The 15,865-nt window shown below is 42.6% G+C and overlaps 1 protein-coding gene across 1 annotated transcript; it reads right to left on the bottom strand.

Moving 5' to 3' along the window:
• Positions 1-14,785: 14,785 nt before the first annotated feature.
• On the bottom strand, positions 14,786-15,349 carry SLN (sarcolipin). The gene has a single exon (XM_031503767.2). The coding sequence runs from the start codon at positions 15,322-15,324 to the stop codon at positions 15,229-15,231; it is 96 nt and encodes a 31-aa protein (XP_031359627.1). The 5' UTR covers positions 15,325-15,349; the 3' UTR covers positions 14,786-15,228.
• Positions 15,350-15,865: the final 516 nt, after the last annotated feature.

Consider the following 15,865-nt stretch of genomic DNA (forward strand, 5'->3'; position numbering starts at 1 on the left):
TTGTTCCAATGGGGGCTCGAATTTTGCACTAAGGAATCCTCTAGGCTACTCTGAGACAAACAGTAGGGTTCCCCTCTGTACTCTGCATCTGCAGCATGGTGCAGCTAAAAATCACATAAATTATTAAAATAGATGTTTTGCAGAAAACAATCCTGAAATGGATAAGGAAATGAATTATTCATTATTTTCCTTAGTTTTGCAGCAGAGCAGATTTTCTGTAAGACTTGCCAATGATTAGACAGGACTCTTCCTACCAGATCCTATAGGAATATAGTAGGACAGGCTTTGTGCTTTCCCCTGTGAGCACTGCACATAGAAATCAGGTCATTACTTATTCTAGTAGAGGAAACTGTTCTACTTTATATAGAACTATAATTACAAAAGAGATTTAGCTCTAAAACCTCCAAGCAAGAACTGGGTACAGCAGCTAAACTCCAAAGGAGCTATGAGCAAGGGCAGAGGGCTGGTTACTAGGCTTGGGCTCCACTGTGCTGAAGGACTGTCAAAACTATAGATGGTGTATTCCCCAAAGACCTTACAGCTTGGAATGAGGGAGGGTAGCGGGATGGGGAAGCATGAGGCCAACAAACACCAGCACAGCTGGCAGCTCAGCAAAGCACAGCAGTGCAAGAGGAGCTGGAAAAAGAGACGTGAGATCACCTGTTGTATGTTCAGTCAGTATCACCCAATTGAAAGGGTAACCAAGGAAGACATGTGCAGGTGACTGTGAAAAACCTAACCTGAGGACAACAGGGCGTGGCACTGTGACACTGGAAATTAGGACAGACATATGAGACCCCAGCATGAGCACTGAATCGAGCTCTGGGGTCCTCAGCATAGGGAGGACATGGAACTGTTGGAGCGAGTTCACAGGAGGGATACCAGGATGATTGATTAAAGGGATGGAGCTCCTCTCCTATGAAGAAAGGCTGAGATAATTTGGTTTGTTCAGCCAGGAAAAGAGTAGCCTTGGGGTGACCTAATTGCAGCTATTCAGTACCTGAAGGGGTCTACAGGATGGAGAGGCTATTTACAAGAGCACAGGACAAAGGGAATGGCTTCCACCTAATAAATATTAGGAAGAAATTCTTTACTGTGAAGGTAGTGAGGCACTGGCAGTTTGCCCAGAGAATTTGTGGATGCCTCGTCCCTGGAAGTGTTTAAGGACAGGTTGGATGTGGGTCTGAGCAGCATAGTCTAGTGAAAGTTGTCTCTGCCCGTGGCAGGTGATTAGAACCAGATGAACTTTCAGGTCCCTTCCAATTCAGGCTATTCTATTATGCTGTGATCCCTGGTGCCTACCACATGGATGAGAAGAAAGTGTGTGATTCTCAAAAGAGACTAGTCAGGAAGTATCAATGAGATGTAGACATAGCCTCGATGTAAAACCCTGAGGGGAGGCTAAGGGCCAAAGTGGGGCTCTTGGTCATGGTCCAGAGACAAGATAGGATTGTTCTCCAAATTTAGAAAGTGCTTCTTGGCACACCAACCGATGAAACCTGCCTGCTCACCCCTGAGAATCTGCCTCTGCTTGATGTTCTGGATGGGAGAAGACCAAAGGGGCAGGATGCAGAAGACCCAAGAATGCATTTTGCTGTCTCTCTTTGATAGGGGAATTTGTGATGCTGACTTGGCTCTGGATGATCTCACATATTCCTTTAAGCTGTTGTGATTAGCCATAATTTGCCTCTTCACTCAGTTTTCCATCCACATTGGCTGGTTTGAATTTAAGCCAACTGGCACACACTTCACCTCCAGTTTCCATGTCTCTGGCCCCACTGGCCCTTCTCACACATTTGTCAGCAAGTCATTTTGCAGAGGATGTGAGTGTCACTTCTCCATAGCTCTGTGGCCAAAAAAGAGCAGAGAAAGAACAGTGGGAGCAGAGGTCTGAGCAGGCTGCTCTGACCTGGTGAGCCTCCTCCTCCTGCCATGCCCTGGCCCAGCTTGCAGGAGGCCACTGTGACACCAGGGGTAGGAAAGCTGCTCTAAGCTTGGCTGTGTCAAGGCTGCTGTCTCCAAGTGCTTTGTGCCTGTCTTGAGGGCTGTGGGAAAGGGACATGAGCATGTGAATGCATGGACAAACCAGGGCTTCTCTGGCTCAGCTGCTGACAGTTCATGGGGTTGTTCTGCCCCTCAGGCACCCTCAGCCTCCCACCAGGTTCTCTGCAGGGAGAATCAGCTTCTTCTGTCTTGCAGAAGAGAACAGGGATTTTCTGGAGGTTTTTTTTGTCCATGCCTGAGACCGGCCTCAGTTAGTGTAAGTCATGCCTGCCTGCTGTGAAACTCAGCAAATTTACACTGGTTCCAAACCTGACTGGAAGAAATTAATCCAGAAACAGCAAAAAACAGGGGATCCTGAGCCTGGCAAGAAGTTATAATCCCAGCACAGTACTCTCCTTCATTTGCTAGATAAAAATACAGGTCTGAGGGAGATGTGAACATCAACTACCCAGCTGTAACCAAATACCAGTAAAAATAAACTCCTGAACACCAATGTAATATTAAGAATCGGGCATTCTTTATTTGTCAGAAGTCATGAGGAACTATCTCCTTCAAAATTCCATGCATGCTGAGTACAGGAAAGCTCCTGGTTTTATACTGTATTTTACATACATATTCACTGATTGCTCCAGAATAAATATACATATATGACAGTAATTTCCCTGAAATCATTGACATATTTTCTCTCCCCTTTACACATGTTTTCTTCTGTCTGGGGGTCTCTTTGCTGGTCCCTGATGGTCAGCTCAAAGTCACACCTGAATGATCAGTGAACTAGTAGAAGTTGGCACAGCTGGGGCTGGTTGCTTTCTAGTTCTCCTTACACAATGGGCATTGTGCAGATCCATAGGCCAGTGGGTTTTAAAGAATAAGCATTGTGTTAGCTCTCCAGGTGTAGATGATTTTTCATCTGGCAACACAGAGAGTGGGTCAGAAAGCCTTCCTTGATCACTGGTGTGAGTGCCCTTGTATTAATGGGTAGACTAAGCATTCATATCCTCAGAGACTATTTAAAAAGCTTGCCAGTGACTCTCTCCTTGTGTGAAATATCAGTGCTTTTGGAGCACAAAACTAATTTCTAATTCCAGTAGAGATCCAAAAGATACAGAGAGATGGTGGGAATCTGCCTTTTGGAGCTGTCTGAACTGCAAATCAAAGAGAGATACTGGCACTTCATTTTGCATGTAGAGGTGCAAGTTAAGAATGCAGAATAAAGTATTAAAAATCACTCCCTAGAAACAGTATCTTTTGTGATCCTCTTCAATTTATTATGGATGTCTATAATCACTGCCTTTGAGTCTTATACACAATAGTGATTAACTTCTATGTCACAGTTCTGTTCCATTATTTTCAGGCACTAAAAAATGACAGCTCCTAGACATCTGAGTGATGAGAATTAGAAACTCTCTTCTCCAAGAGAGAGAATTGCCTTTGGGGTAGATCACAATGGGAGGCAATGCTGCCTATGTCATTTGGGTTAGGTCATCTGTGATGCTACTGAAAATTTAATCAATATAACCCTAATATCAAGTGTCTAAACTTCAGAGAGGGATATCGGCACAGGTGAAAGCATTCAGAAGACCATGTACCTATCCAGGAAAAAGGTAAGCCTGAAATACCCATTGCATTTGGGGGCTGCAGAGTGATGAATTCCCTGCACTAGCAGTGGACTTCTGCATCAGTCTTGCACTGTGCCAGGAGTTAATTCCAGGACACCTTAACTCACTGCTGCTCTTGGGATCAAAGCAGTTACAATATATTTATTTTCTTCATATTAAACTCTCTGTAACAAACACTGCAATGGGAAAAATATTGTGATTCAGAGAGAACACATTTTTTATTAACAAGCCTACATAATATCAGTATATCTCAGCTGCCTGCTGTTGTATGACTGAGTCCTAATAGCCATGCTCCAGTCAGGACAAGCAATGCTTTGCCCATCATAAGGAATTCAGTTTCACAAGATCCCTGTACATGGACAAATAACACCTACTTGTCACATTTGAGGAAAAGGAGGTGCCATGCAAAATAATGTAGGCTTCAGATATGCCAGTGCATGGGAGAGGCCTGAATTTCCAGCTCTCCTTTCTTGCTTCAGCCATGAGAATACTTTCACCAAAGGACAAGTAGAATACCATCTGAGAATGAAATATCTTGGTTTATAGTTTGCAAACACAAATTTTGTGTATGATCTCATTGTTTTTCTCAGCTGCTGAAGCAACCATTTCTCTGACATGGCTGCATCTTGTGGTTTTCTGTATATATATATATATAATATATATATATATATATAATATATATATATATAAAATATATATATATTATATATATATAATATATATACACACACACACACACACACACACACATATATATATATATATATATATATATATATATATATATATATATATACTGAATATGGAATACAATGTCTCATCTTGCTTAAAGCTATCACATCACTATCATCCTGCAACTTGAAATCTGACCTTTAAGCAACATCTGTGCCGATTTTGGCTGACGTGGAATTAATTTTCTTCATATTAGCTACTATACAGCTTTGCTTTGGGTCTGTGCTGGAAAGAGTGTTGATAATACAGAAGTATTTTTGTTATTGCTGAGAATGGCTTGCACCAAGCCAGGAGTAAGTAGGCTGAGGGTGTACAAGAAGTTGGGAGGGGGCGGATTTGGGATCAGTGAGATATTCCAGACCATATGGAATAATAATCAGCATACAAAGCTGTTAGAAGGAGGAAATGGGGATGCTTGGAGTGATGGTGTTTGTCTTTTCTTGCTTTTTTCTTGCCTTCTGATTCCCTCCTCTATCCCACTGTTGAGGGTGCGAAGGACTGACTGGGGGTGCTGAGTTGCCATCTGGGGCTAAAGCACAACACCACCTCAATGCAGAAAGTCAGATACCCCTGGCAGGGGGCAGCTTCCCCTGTTCAATGCCCGGCACTTTTTCTAGTTTCTAACGAGTTAACCATCATACCATTGACACCTTCGGGTTTTGCCTCCTTGCTTATTCTTTCACCTGCATTCTTATCTCCTCAAAACCAAAGTTTCATTCCCCATTCAAAACTTTTCTTCTTCAAGGCTCCCACAACATAAGTCTTCACCACTGATGTCTGACTATACAATGAATTTGAAATAACAAGGGGGAAAAAAAAAGACAAAAGACCACTTCAAAGCCATAAGCACCAACATTATATGAACAGCCTCACATTATGGTGAGTGAAGGGCCATTATGATGGTGGGAGGTCTAGAGAGGAAGCTGTATGGAGAGCCACGGGGGTCACTTGGTCTGTTCAGCCCAGGGAAGAGGAGACTGAGGGGAAACCTCATTGCAGTCTGCAACTTCCTCATGAGGAAAAGAGGAGAGGCAGGCACTGATCTCTTCTCTGTGGTGACCAGTGACAGGACCCGAGGAAATGGCCTGAAGTTGTGTCAAGGGAGGTTTAGGTTGAATTGCAGGAAAAGTTTCTTTGCCCAGAGAGTGGTCGGGCACTGGAATGGGCTCCCCAGGGAAGTGGTCACAACACCAAGCCTGGCAGAGCTCAAGAAGGACTTTTAAAATGCTCTGAGTCACATTGTGTGATTCTTGGGGTCGTCCTGTGCCGGGACAGAAGTTAGACTTCGGCGATCTTTGTGGATCCCTTTCAAGTCAGGTGATTCAATTATTAACTGCCTTCCAGTTGACCCCTCTGCGTTATAACCAAGGACCTTTCAGGGGTAAAAGCGCGCTATTTCTCTTCTGCAGCCAGAGATTGTGGACAATCCCTTCTCCCGGTGCCAGGGGTCCCTCCCAGCCCCGGCCTCCGCCGCCTCCCGCCGGGCAGCGCCGCCCCGGCCGCCGCGGAGGGAGAAGCGCGGCCGCTTCAGCACCCCGGACAGCGCCCGGGCCGGCGCAGCTCCAGGGCGCCCGGCTGGGTGTCCGGGGAAAAATAGCAACCCTCTCCGGAGCTCCTGGGAATTCCCGCCTTACAGCCCTTTGCTGCCGCTGAGTGCTGGAACGATAGCGGTAGGGATGCTTGGTAACTATCTCCAAGAAAGCCCTGCTGATCAAATTAGGTAAATTATAGTTGAGTTTCTGACGGAATTCGGAGCTTGGCAGTTGTGTTGAGGCCATGCCCTTCAGGGCTTTGGATCTGTACAGGGTGATTTTTCGCTCAGTTTGCCTGTCACAGCTCATGGAGTGGCTGGACAATGCTCTTGGCCATGTGGTTTAGTTTTACATATTGCTGCGAGGAGCAGGGTTTTGGACTCAATGAGCCTTCTGGGTCCCCTTCCAACTTGAAATAGTTTATGATTCCATTCTATCAAGAGTTTCTGAATAGGAACTGGCTGTTGTGAATTCCTTCACACTGGGGATAGTCTGCCAAGGACCCTGCACTTCAGACCTGAAAAATCTCAAAGAGACAGGAACAGCCTGGAGGAAATAAAATCTGTACAGCATTTGTCTTCCCTGGGGCAAGCATTTTCCATGCTGTGAAACACTGCTCTGAGTCACCCAAACACCTCCTAAATTCCATAAAGGCAAATGCAGATAGGTCTATTCACATCTTCTTGTTTGTTCCTGTAAGCAAATTGCAACAACTTTCTATTGGCATTTCTCTCCATTGTAAAATATCTTTCTCTTCATTGAGCCAGGCTGGGAAGGCTGAGGCCTCTTAAAGGAGCCTCTGATATTTGCTTTCATAGAAACCCCTTAAGAGGTAGTATCCCTCTCAAAGCTAGGATAGTGGTTATGAAGTATTTCTGATGGATTTTTGAACCCATTCCCTGAGATCACTGGCAGCATCTCTTGATATTGGTAGCCCCACACCTCTCAACATCGTAGAATAGCAATCAACTACACCAGCCATTAGTTAGATTAAGAAAACTGCTCCAAAATCTCCATTGCTAACATCCAAACCCATTACTTTGTGTGCAATGAAAAGTTTTTTCTTTCTTCTTTGTTGTTATGTTGAATGTATTTGAAGGCTGTTAACTATCTTCTTTTGTCATATTTGGCCCATCACCATTCCCATGAGGTGCCTGGGGTCTGCTGCTAGGGCTGGTCACATTGGTGCCCTGATGATAGGTGAAACAAGGTGCAATAACTCTTCAAAATACCTACTGAGATTTAGCAATCTGTGGGTTAAGCTTGCTATGGAGACAGCAAGTCTATCCTCATATTTGTCAGGTCTCAATGTCTTTTATTCTCCTGCAGATTTTTCTAAACATTTTAAACATACCTGTTCCGTTTTCTTTCAAAACATCTTGTACTTTTGAGTTTTACATTTTGCGTTGTGAAATGTCTTTCTTCATTTTATATGTCACTATTATGTTTGCTATTTATTTGATGGACTGAGAGACTGAAAATAGCCAGTCTTTTTGCCTTTATTTGCTATTACTCATATATTTTCTTCAGTTACCTTTTTCTTCAAAGTAAAGCGATCTATGTCTACCAAATTTCTTCTCAAGTCGAAACTGTTACAATGCTTTTTATTATTTTATTGCCCTCTGCAATTTTTCCAACACTGACCATGGAGCTGATGTGTTCAGGGAACTCTCTGCAGTAATTTCTAATTTTTTCCTGTATGCCAGTGTCTGCTGAACTCATTATTTTGTGTTGAAATGTTCTTTCTCCCTGTGTGTCCTCCTTCACATTTATCAACTTTTAACTTTATCTACCATTTTATCACTTATGATTTGTCATTCAGATGACTTTCTGCAACCCCTCATCTACAACATTTATACCACCAGAAAATTTTGCAGTCTTTCTGCTTTTCCTGTAAATACGTTAAACGATGCAGTTTCTTGTGGACCTTCTTTTATTATGTAATTTCACTGTTCACTGCCACTCTCTTTCCATCTTTCATCCAGTTAAAAGGAGAACTCCCCTTTCTCTTCCATCACAGTTTGTGGTTTTTAAAACTTACTGATTGGTTCACTTTTACTGTTTCAGAATTGTAATAGATACCAAGAGCAAGATTTCCCTTTGCAGAAGCCTTGTCAACTTTTTCACTTAGATTCATAGAACTGTAGAATTGTTTAGATTGGAAAAGGCCTTTAAAATCATCATCTCCAACCATTAACCTGGCACTACCAAGTCCACCACTAAACCATGTTCCGTGTTCCACATCTACACATTTTTTTAAGTACCTCCAGAGATGCTGATTCCACCACTTCTCTGGACAGCCTGTTCCAATGCTTGACAACCCAAGGCAATTATGTCCCTTTGAATTCTGTCTAGTTTTCTGTGGTTTAGGTTTCTTTTGGTTTTTTTTTTTAGTATGGAAATGGAACTTGGTGGCCTGTAACTGCCCAGATGTCCTCTGCAGTCCTCTTAAAAACTGATACTTCATCTGCCACTTCCCGTTTCTCTGGTACCAGTCTGATGTGAGCAATAAGTTACACTCCACAGTAACTTGGCAGGCAATTTCACATCCAAGCTCCTTTAAAATCACCGGGTTAGCATCATCTGGTCCTGCTGATATATCACTGCTCGTGCTCTTGGCTTCTGGCCCATCAATTGAGACCATTACTCATCACCTGGAGATAAAAGTCCTAGCATGGAAACTCTCCAAATCCCTTCTACAGTGAGCACTGCTGCAGGTAATTAATATACCTTTCCTATACCAAACATATTTTCTGAGTGCTCCTGCTCTGTATCTATCATCTGCAAACCCTGCAGTCCCCTGGCAGGTTGCCTCCTTCTGATGTATTTTATTTTTAGCTTTTAAAGCATCTGCTGTGCTGTTAATCAACAGTTTTCTTACCCTCCTTACAACCTTTTATATAACTTTTCTGAGTTCTTTTCAGTTTTGCCAATGTAGATACATTTTCTGTGTTTTGAGCAGTAGTATTTTATTCATAACTTCTCCCTGTGCTTTGCTGATCCTTCTTTCAGCCTTTCTAGTCCCATAAGGAAATTTCCCTCATGCACATTGTGGTCGCTGTCACATCCTCATTTTATAAAGATAACATTTGATCCTGATCCTCTGTTCTGTTAATGGCTGCATGGCTTCTCCTTGTGGTCTGATGGCCCAAGGGGAAATAATTTATGTTGCTAAAAATTATAGCAGGAATTAGAGACCAGTTTGACATTTTCCCACTTTGTGGAGGCGGTGTGAAGCTGGAGTTTTCTATGGCCACAGTGCTTTCTGCCTTACAGCCTCCCTGGTGTCTTATTCTGGCTGACACTTTAATCCTAATTGCACTTTTCCTAATTTAAAATGTCAGGCTGGAGAGTTATTATATATTTTTTTAACAGTGAGTTTATTTTGATAAAGATTTATTTAATGCATACTACACCTTCTTTACTGATACTGTCATCTGATATTTGCATTAACACCATGTCCTATGGTCTTTCTCTGTTTCTGGCTAAATGGGCCTTTATTTGTTGAAATTTCTGATTGTTTTTTTTTCCCATCTGAATTTCATTGTTTTTCACTTTGTTCTATGTCAGGGAATGCAGTATAGTATGATTTTAAATCTAGAAGCTGAGCACTACAAATTTGGAGCTGGCTGTTTATGCAGACAAGCTTTCCCCAAACCTGAGAGGGAGTTTTCAATAATTTTAGTGCTCAGGTGAGTGCAGCTTCAGAAGAGAGAAGAGCCAAAACTCCCAACTAAGGCTGCAAAAGGAAATACAACTCTGGGACAATGGGTATAAGTAATTATAATTACTTATTAATCTCACTTTATTTAGCCTCATTATGACATGGAATTGAGTGTATCTGATGAGATGGTTTCACAGTTTTTTTGGTACACAAGTGAAAATGCACTGAAGTACCCGGAGGTATCATTAAGTAGGGAAGTATCCTAGACTGAAAGAAGAAAAAAAACAAGACTTAGTGTTTCAATGCTTACTATCTTCTGACTTCACTTAGATTTAAACCACTTAAAAAGATTAGATTTAAGGCTTGATTTAAAATTCTATTTTAAATAAAATAGAATAAAATTATGTTCTAAATTGTAAAAACAAATCTGTTGCAAATGAAGTCTATTAAACTCAGTTAATTGTTATTACTTATTTTGCTCCAAGCCATATAAGTTTTAGAACCCAGCAATTTGAATGCATAGTTTGAAATACAGGTATAGATTTAAGGTGTGAGGCTTACTGTTTCCAAATCATAGCTTCATTAAAGTGTTAATTAATATTGCTTATAGTGAAATTCTTTTCTTGAAAATTGTTATGAAGTAAAAGATCTAAGGCTATTTCTGGCATATCTCTTCCAGGTGATGCTAGAACAGAACCCTGTGGAGGGCAGATCAGAACCAGAGAGACACAGAGGGGCAGATTGTTGTCTGAAATAACCAGGCCCAGCTCCACTGGAGCGCACTGGGGAAATGGCTCGCAGCAAGCCAAGGCAGATCCTGCCTATCATGGTAACAAAGCTCAGGTCAATCCTACTGGAACTGGCAGTAACCAGTGAAACTGTGCTGCAAGTATTAAAAAATTATGTCCCTGCTTTTAGCTATGCCAAGAGATATCTGTGAACAACCAGCTGAACAGCAAAAGGCTTGAATAAAGCAGGGAAAAGAAGTACATATAAAATCCATCCTAGATTATTTATTGCTCAGTGTGTCCCGTAGCTTTGATTAAGGAATTGGGTCACTCCCACTAGATATTTTGGGTGATGCATCTGGGCCAGGCTGTCACAGTGATGTGCAAGCCCACACAAATGCCATGTGCATGTAAAAATATGCAGATTTCTATAAGCACGAGGTAGGATCTTCTCCCGGAGCCCTCCTCCCAAGGTACATATCCATGAGGGATTAAGTCCCTCCTGAGCAACTTAGATGCCTGGATCACCATGAATATCCTGACCCCATCAATTTGATCTTCGGGTCACCTGAGCCACACTTGCTCCAGGCCTTCATACACGTGGCAAGGACAGCAGGATGGAGCAGACATGAACAGGGCAGGATGTTATTCTGATAGACAGTGTATGTCTCTGGCCATGAGGCTGAGACAAAACCCACAAAACCCCCTGCCTGCTTCCCAAAAGGACAGAGTTGAAACACAAGGAAAACAGTCATTTGGAAAAGAGGCAAAGCTCTGGCTGCTTATCTGGGTACACCAAAAGGCATCAATGTAAAACCAGAATATTAAGGCACATCCAGACACGTACAAAAACATGGGCCCTGCCATATAAGCTGTAGAAGAAGGAAGCATGAATCTACATTTACCTAATGACTGCTGCCAAAACCAAATTATTACTCATCTCCTTCATCCACCCACTATATCCAAGAACTGTAAAGTACAAGTGGAACACAGCACACACAGTGGGACAAGATGACCACCTCTGTTCATTCCAAATATAAATTCATGTTTCTTTGCACTCCCTCACTCAGCTCAGTGTGAGTAGAGATTGGCATTAGCTGATAAGCATAGCAAAGCTTGAAAATGCTGTCATCTCTCTGCAGAAGCTGCCAGCTGAACTGTTAAGCTGGGAGGTCAGAGCTGACTGGCTTGAGCAGCAGCTGCATGTGGCCCTGAGAAATGTGCCAAAGGCTTTTCCAGCTCAGACCTGCGAGATGCTAATCCGTGGGTAAACCCAGCACACAGGGGGCAAGCCAGCTCAGCTGTGCAGGTGAAGAGTGATTTAGGAGCCCCCGCAATGGCAACACAGGGAGTAAGCGCCTGTCAGTCTTTTTGATCCCTTCTAGCTCCCTGCACCAGCAAAATATAGATTATGATTGTGCCAAGTTCTTCTTGAATTGCAAGGGCATCTATTGCCTCTGGCATGCTTCCAAATGCAGTTGTATAAATAGAACTGTGCTGGACTTTCTACGTAGCGAGGAAGTTATTTATGCTTCACTTTTTTTTTTTTTTTTTTTTTGCATGATCCAGAGAAATATTATGTGCACACACAGGAACACAGCCTTGATAAGGCTGAGAACCCTGGGTTTTGCATTTTCTTCTTTTTCTTTGTCATCTGCTGAACACATACACAGCACTTACACATTTCATGTTATATATTTCCATCTGCTGAACACAGAACTTACACAGTGCACCATTGTTTTTCCCCACAGAAAACTGAATTTTGAGTGAATCTTTGCAAACTAAAAATTGTTGCTAAGAAAATGTTTGTAAGCAATCCACGCAGGAATTCAGCACGTGCAGTCCCTTGATGTCAACCACTTCTTTTTCCCATACTCGCCTCTCTCATTGAATGACAATTTCCTACCGTGTGACTTGGAGGCAGCATATCATAAGAGTGATTTGTTATGTCTCATGGGATAGAGAACCTGCCTGGCCTGAAGCCTGGGCAATAAAGGAAAAGGGGGCACAGGTCACATAGCCTACAGCAGCTTTGAAATATCATTCAAAAGCAAAATGGACACAGCTGGTTTTCATATAAGACATTTGTCTTTGAAAAATTTTATTTTTCCTTGATAAAAACTGTTTTCTTGAAAAAAAAAAAAAAAAGAGAAACTGGTTTCAACTGAAAACATACTGGATTGGTAAAAGCATTCTCATAAAACCCACTTAACAATTTTCTAATGGTTAGCCAGAGTTTCAAATCTTGATGCCTAAATTTGTTCTAGGTTGGTATCCAGGCCCATAAACTCCTTGAAAACTAGGAATGCCTGAAAAGAGAACCACTTAGGCTGGTATTCTCACTTTTAGGAACATGTTCAGGGTGATTTAGGTCAATCATATTGTCAGTCAGATGCATGTTGACTCTGAAAAAGATTGGTGACTGAAAGTTGTGGATGGCCCAAACTCTCCAGAATATTTTCTTAGCATCTTTCAGCATAAATGCAGGCTGGGTAGAGAATGGATTCACAGCAGCCCTGAGGAGAAGGACTTGGGACCATCAGATAATGAGAACTGAACACAACCCAGACATGTGTTTTCACAGCTTAGAAAGCCAATGGTGTCCCGGGCTGCATCCAAAACAGCGTGGGCAGAAGGGCCAGGGAGGAGATTCTGCCCCTCTGGTCTGTTTTGCTCTGCTCTGATGAGATCCCACTGCAGGGCTGCATCCAGCTCTGGGGTCCCAGCAGATGGAGGACATGGATCTATTGGACAAAGTCCAGAGGAAGCCATAAAGATAATCAGTGCCTGGAGCACCTCTCCTGTGAAGACTGGCTGAGAGAGCTGTTTAGCCTGGAAAAGAGAAGGCTTTGCAAACACCTACAGCCTTCCAGTACCTAGAGGGGTCTGCAGGAGAGCTGGAGAGGAACATTTTACAAGGGCATGTAGTGACAGGACAAGGGGGATGGATCCAAAGTGAAAGAGTGGTCTAGTGGAAGGTGTCCCTGCCCTTGGCAGGGGGAGCTGGAGCTAGATGAACTTCAAGGTCCCTTGCAAAACAAGCCATTCTGTGATTTTCTTATCTGAAAACTTCTAGGATCACTTTGAGCTGTTTCTGAACCACTGCTGATTCAGTGAAGACCACACCTCTTGGTTTTCCATTGCTAGACTGGGATGAGTTCAAAAATGTCAGCTCACTCATAGTATTGCTCTCTTCTGGGAGTCATAGCCAGTGAAAGATTCTCATCTTTCATACTAAATTATCAAGTATTCATGGTATTTAAAAATAGATTTTCCATGTCCTTCTCTATACATTGCTTGCACGTCTCTGCCAAGCTTACAAACACAGACCTTGTGTAGTAAGAGAGCAGCATCTGGTGCAAGGTGGGCTGCAGAGAAAGGCTGTGTCCATTGCTGACAAAAGCTCATTTCAATGTCTCAGCACTTTTTTTCAGAAAATTTGCCAGGCCCAAAAGTGCTGGAGGCAAGTTTGCTTATTTGCAAAAAGAATAAACAAGAGGTGATTTTTTTTTAGCATTCCACTGCAGTGGGGATTTCTTGACTGGGAGACTGAGAGGCACAAATTGCAAGACTGCAAACCCAGATGGACAGTACAAATAACACAGAGCTAGAGCTCATTTATTAGCAAACTCTGAGCAACACAAACCCTTAATAAGTGATGTTAACAGAATATTTGCTCTTTCCCTAAAGCCTGGGCCCAAATCCCACCTGCTCTGCCTCACCATCAAAGACTGGGTAGCCCAGCACAGCCCTGCAATGCTGCCTGCTCCTTCCAGGCACTGGAAAGGACAGAGATGTGTATCAGCAGCACAGCACATACTTATTGCCTTCCTACAGGAAGCTGTACTTTGTAGAAGATGCTGATTCTCTGAAGCCATTAAAATGACAGATGGGGAATTCCTAGGAGGAGTTTGATTACTGATTTCACAAGCCCAGGAACTGTGAGCTCTTCAAGCTGGCTCAAGATGTTTTAGCAGGTGACAACACCATCACAGCAACCCAGACGCAGTCACGCCTCAGCCTCCTGAGGCTGGCCACAGCTGTGCCATGACACCTGGAGTGCTACACTGGACCTGGAGGGAATCCTGCAAGGCTCATGGCAGGGCTGGGGTGCCAGCAGGAACCTACGTCTGCAATTGGCCGGGCTCATCCCTCCAGGCAATGCTCCAAAAATAGGTTGGCCCAAAATAGAACTGTGGGAATCCCTGCCCCAAATCAAGCTTCAGAAAACACAATTATTGATGAGGTCCCAGTGGGACAAAGGCTCTCTTTGAAAGCTGCGTCCTCAGGCACCAAGTGTGTAAGTCTCTCTGGACAGAAAAGTCAGGTCATATATGTGGTCACATGTCTGTTATGCTGCAGGGTTTCCATTCTACAGCACTTTTTAAAAAATACAAATTGAAATGTAAGTAGGAGGAACAAGCAAACCACTCCACTTTGATATCACACTGTACCAGAGCTATTACTGGCTTAGGTCAGAAGAGGCATAAGGAATGCTCCAAAAAATGGTTTTACGTGTTCTTTATTTAAACAAAATGTGCAAGGGGAAGCAGAGGTTTCACATTCCTTTTTGCTAAGCAAGTTTATGCCTTTTACATTGGATAACACAGGGTCTTACATTACACACTGCAGTTTTACACCCTCCGGAAACCAACACTGATGTCAAACAAGCCAGCATGGTGAGCTGGGAGTACAGCATGCACAGACATCCACATCAAATTGTTCCTAAGCATCTTACACTTTACAGCTGGATCACTGCAGACTCAAAGAATTACACCATCACAGACACATTACAAACATTCGAGCAGGCAACAGATAGGAGAGAGTAAAAAATAAAGGTTCACAACATCCTCAGTTGACTGAAAGCTAATTGATGTGGCATGCTGTGGGTGTTACTGATGTCTGTGGAGGCACACACTGAAATCACCTCCAGAGTTTCTGAGAGTCTTTCAATCCTGATAAGACTTCACAAGGAGCCACATGAGGATCACAGTAATCAGGACAACCATGAAGTTGAGGCAAATTTCTCGTGTGGAACGTTCCATTTTTTAGGAGTAATGAGAAGAGAGCAGAAGTCTGCAGGTAGAGCAAAGGGAAAACTCCAGTGACTTGCTTGGATATGTCCTTGAGCTCTTACTTCAGGTCACAGGCTCTTAAAAAAAAAGAAAAAAAAGAAGACAAATATGTAAAGGACAGATTCACGAAGGTGGCAGATTCCATAGAGCTTTTTATGTCAGTCTAAATAAGTGTTGTTTCAGTCAGTAAGCACTGGGGTGCTAAGAAGTAAAAGCCATCTTTGGCAGCTTATCACCTTCTTTAATTTCCAGCAAGGACATTCCCAGTGTCACCCCAAAATACAGTACACAGGGTGAGCCGTCTTTGGATATCAATGCTGCTTTCTGCAAGTATTTTCAAATAAATTATGCCCAAGACCCATTTAACACTTTCAACAAGTATACATTCTAAATATACTACTACTAAGAGTTTTTTAATTCCTATATTTGTAGGTGTATTGTTTTTTAAAATATAAGTGCAAACTATTATTTTATAGAGAAATATTAATAAATCTGAATTATTTGTTACTAA

The sequence above is a fragment of the Lonchura striata genome, chromosome 2 (assembly GCF_046129695.1).
Source record: "Lonchura striata isolate bLonStr1 chromosome 2, bLonStr1.mat, whole genome shotgun sequence".
NCBI lineage: Eukaryota > Metazoa > Chordata > Aves > Passeriformes > Estrildidae > Lonchura > Lonchura striata.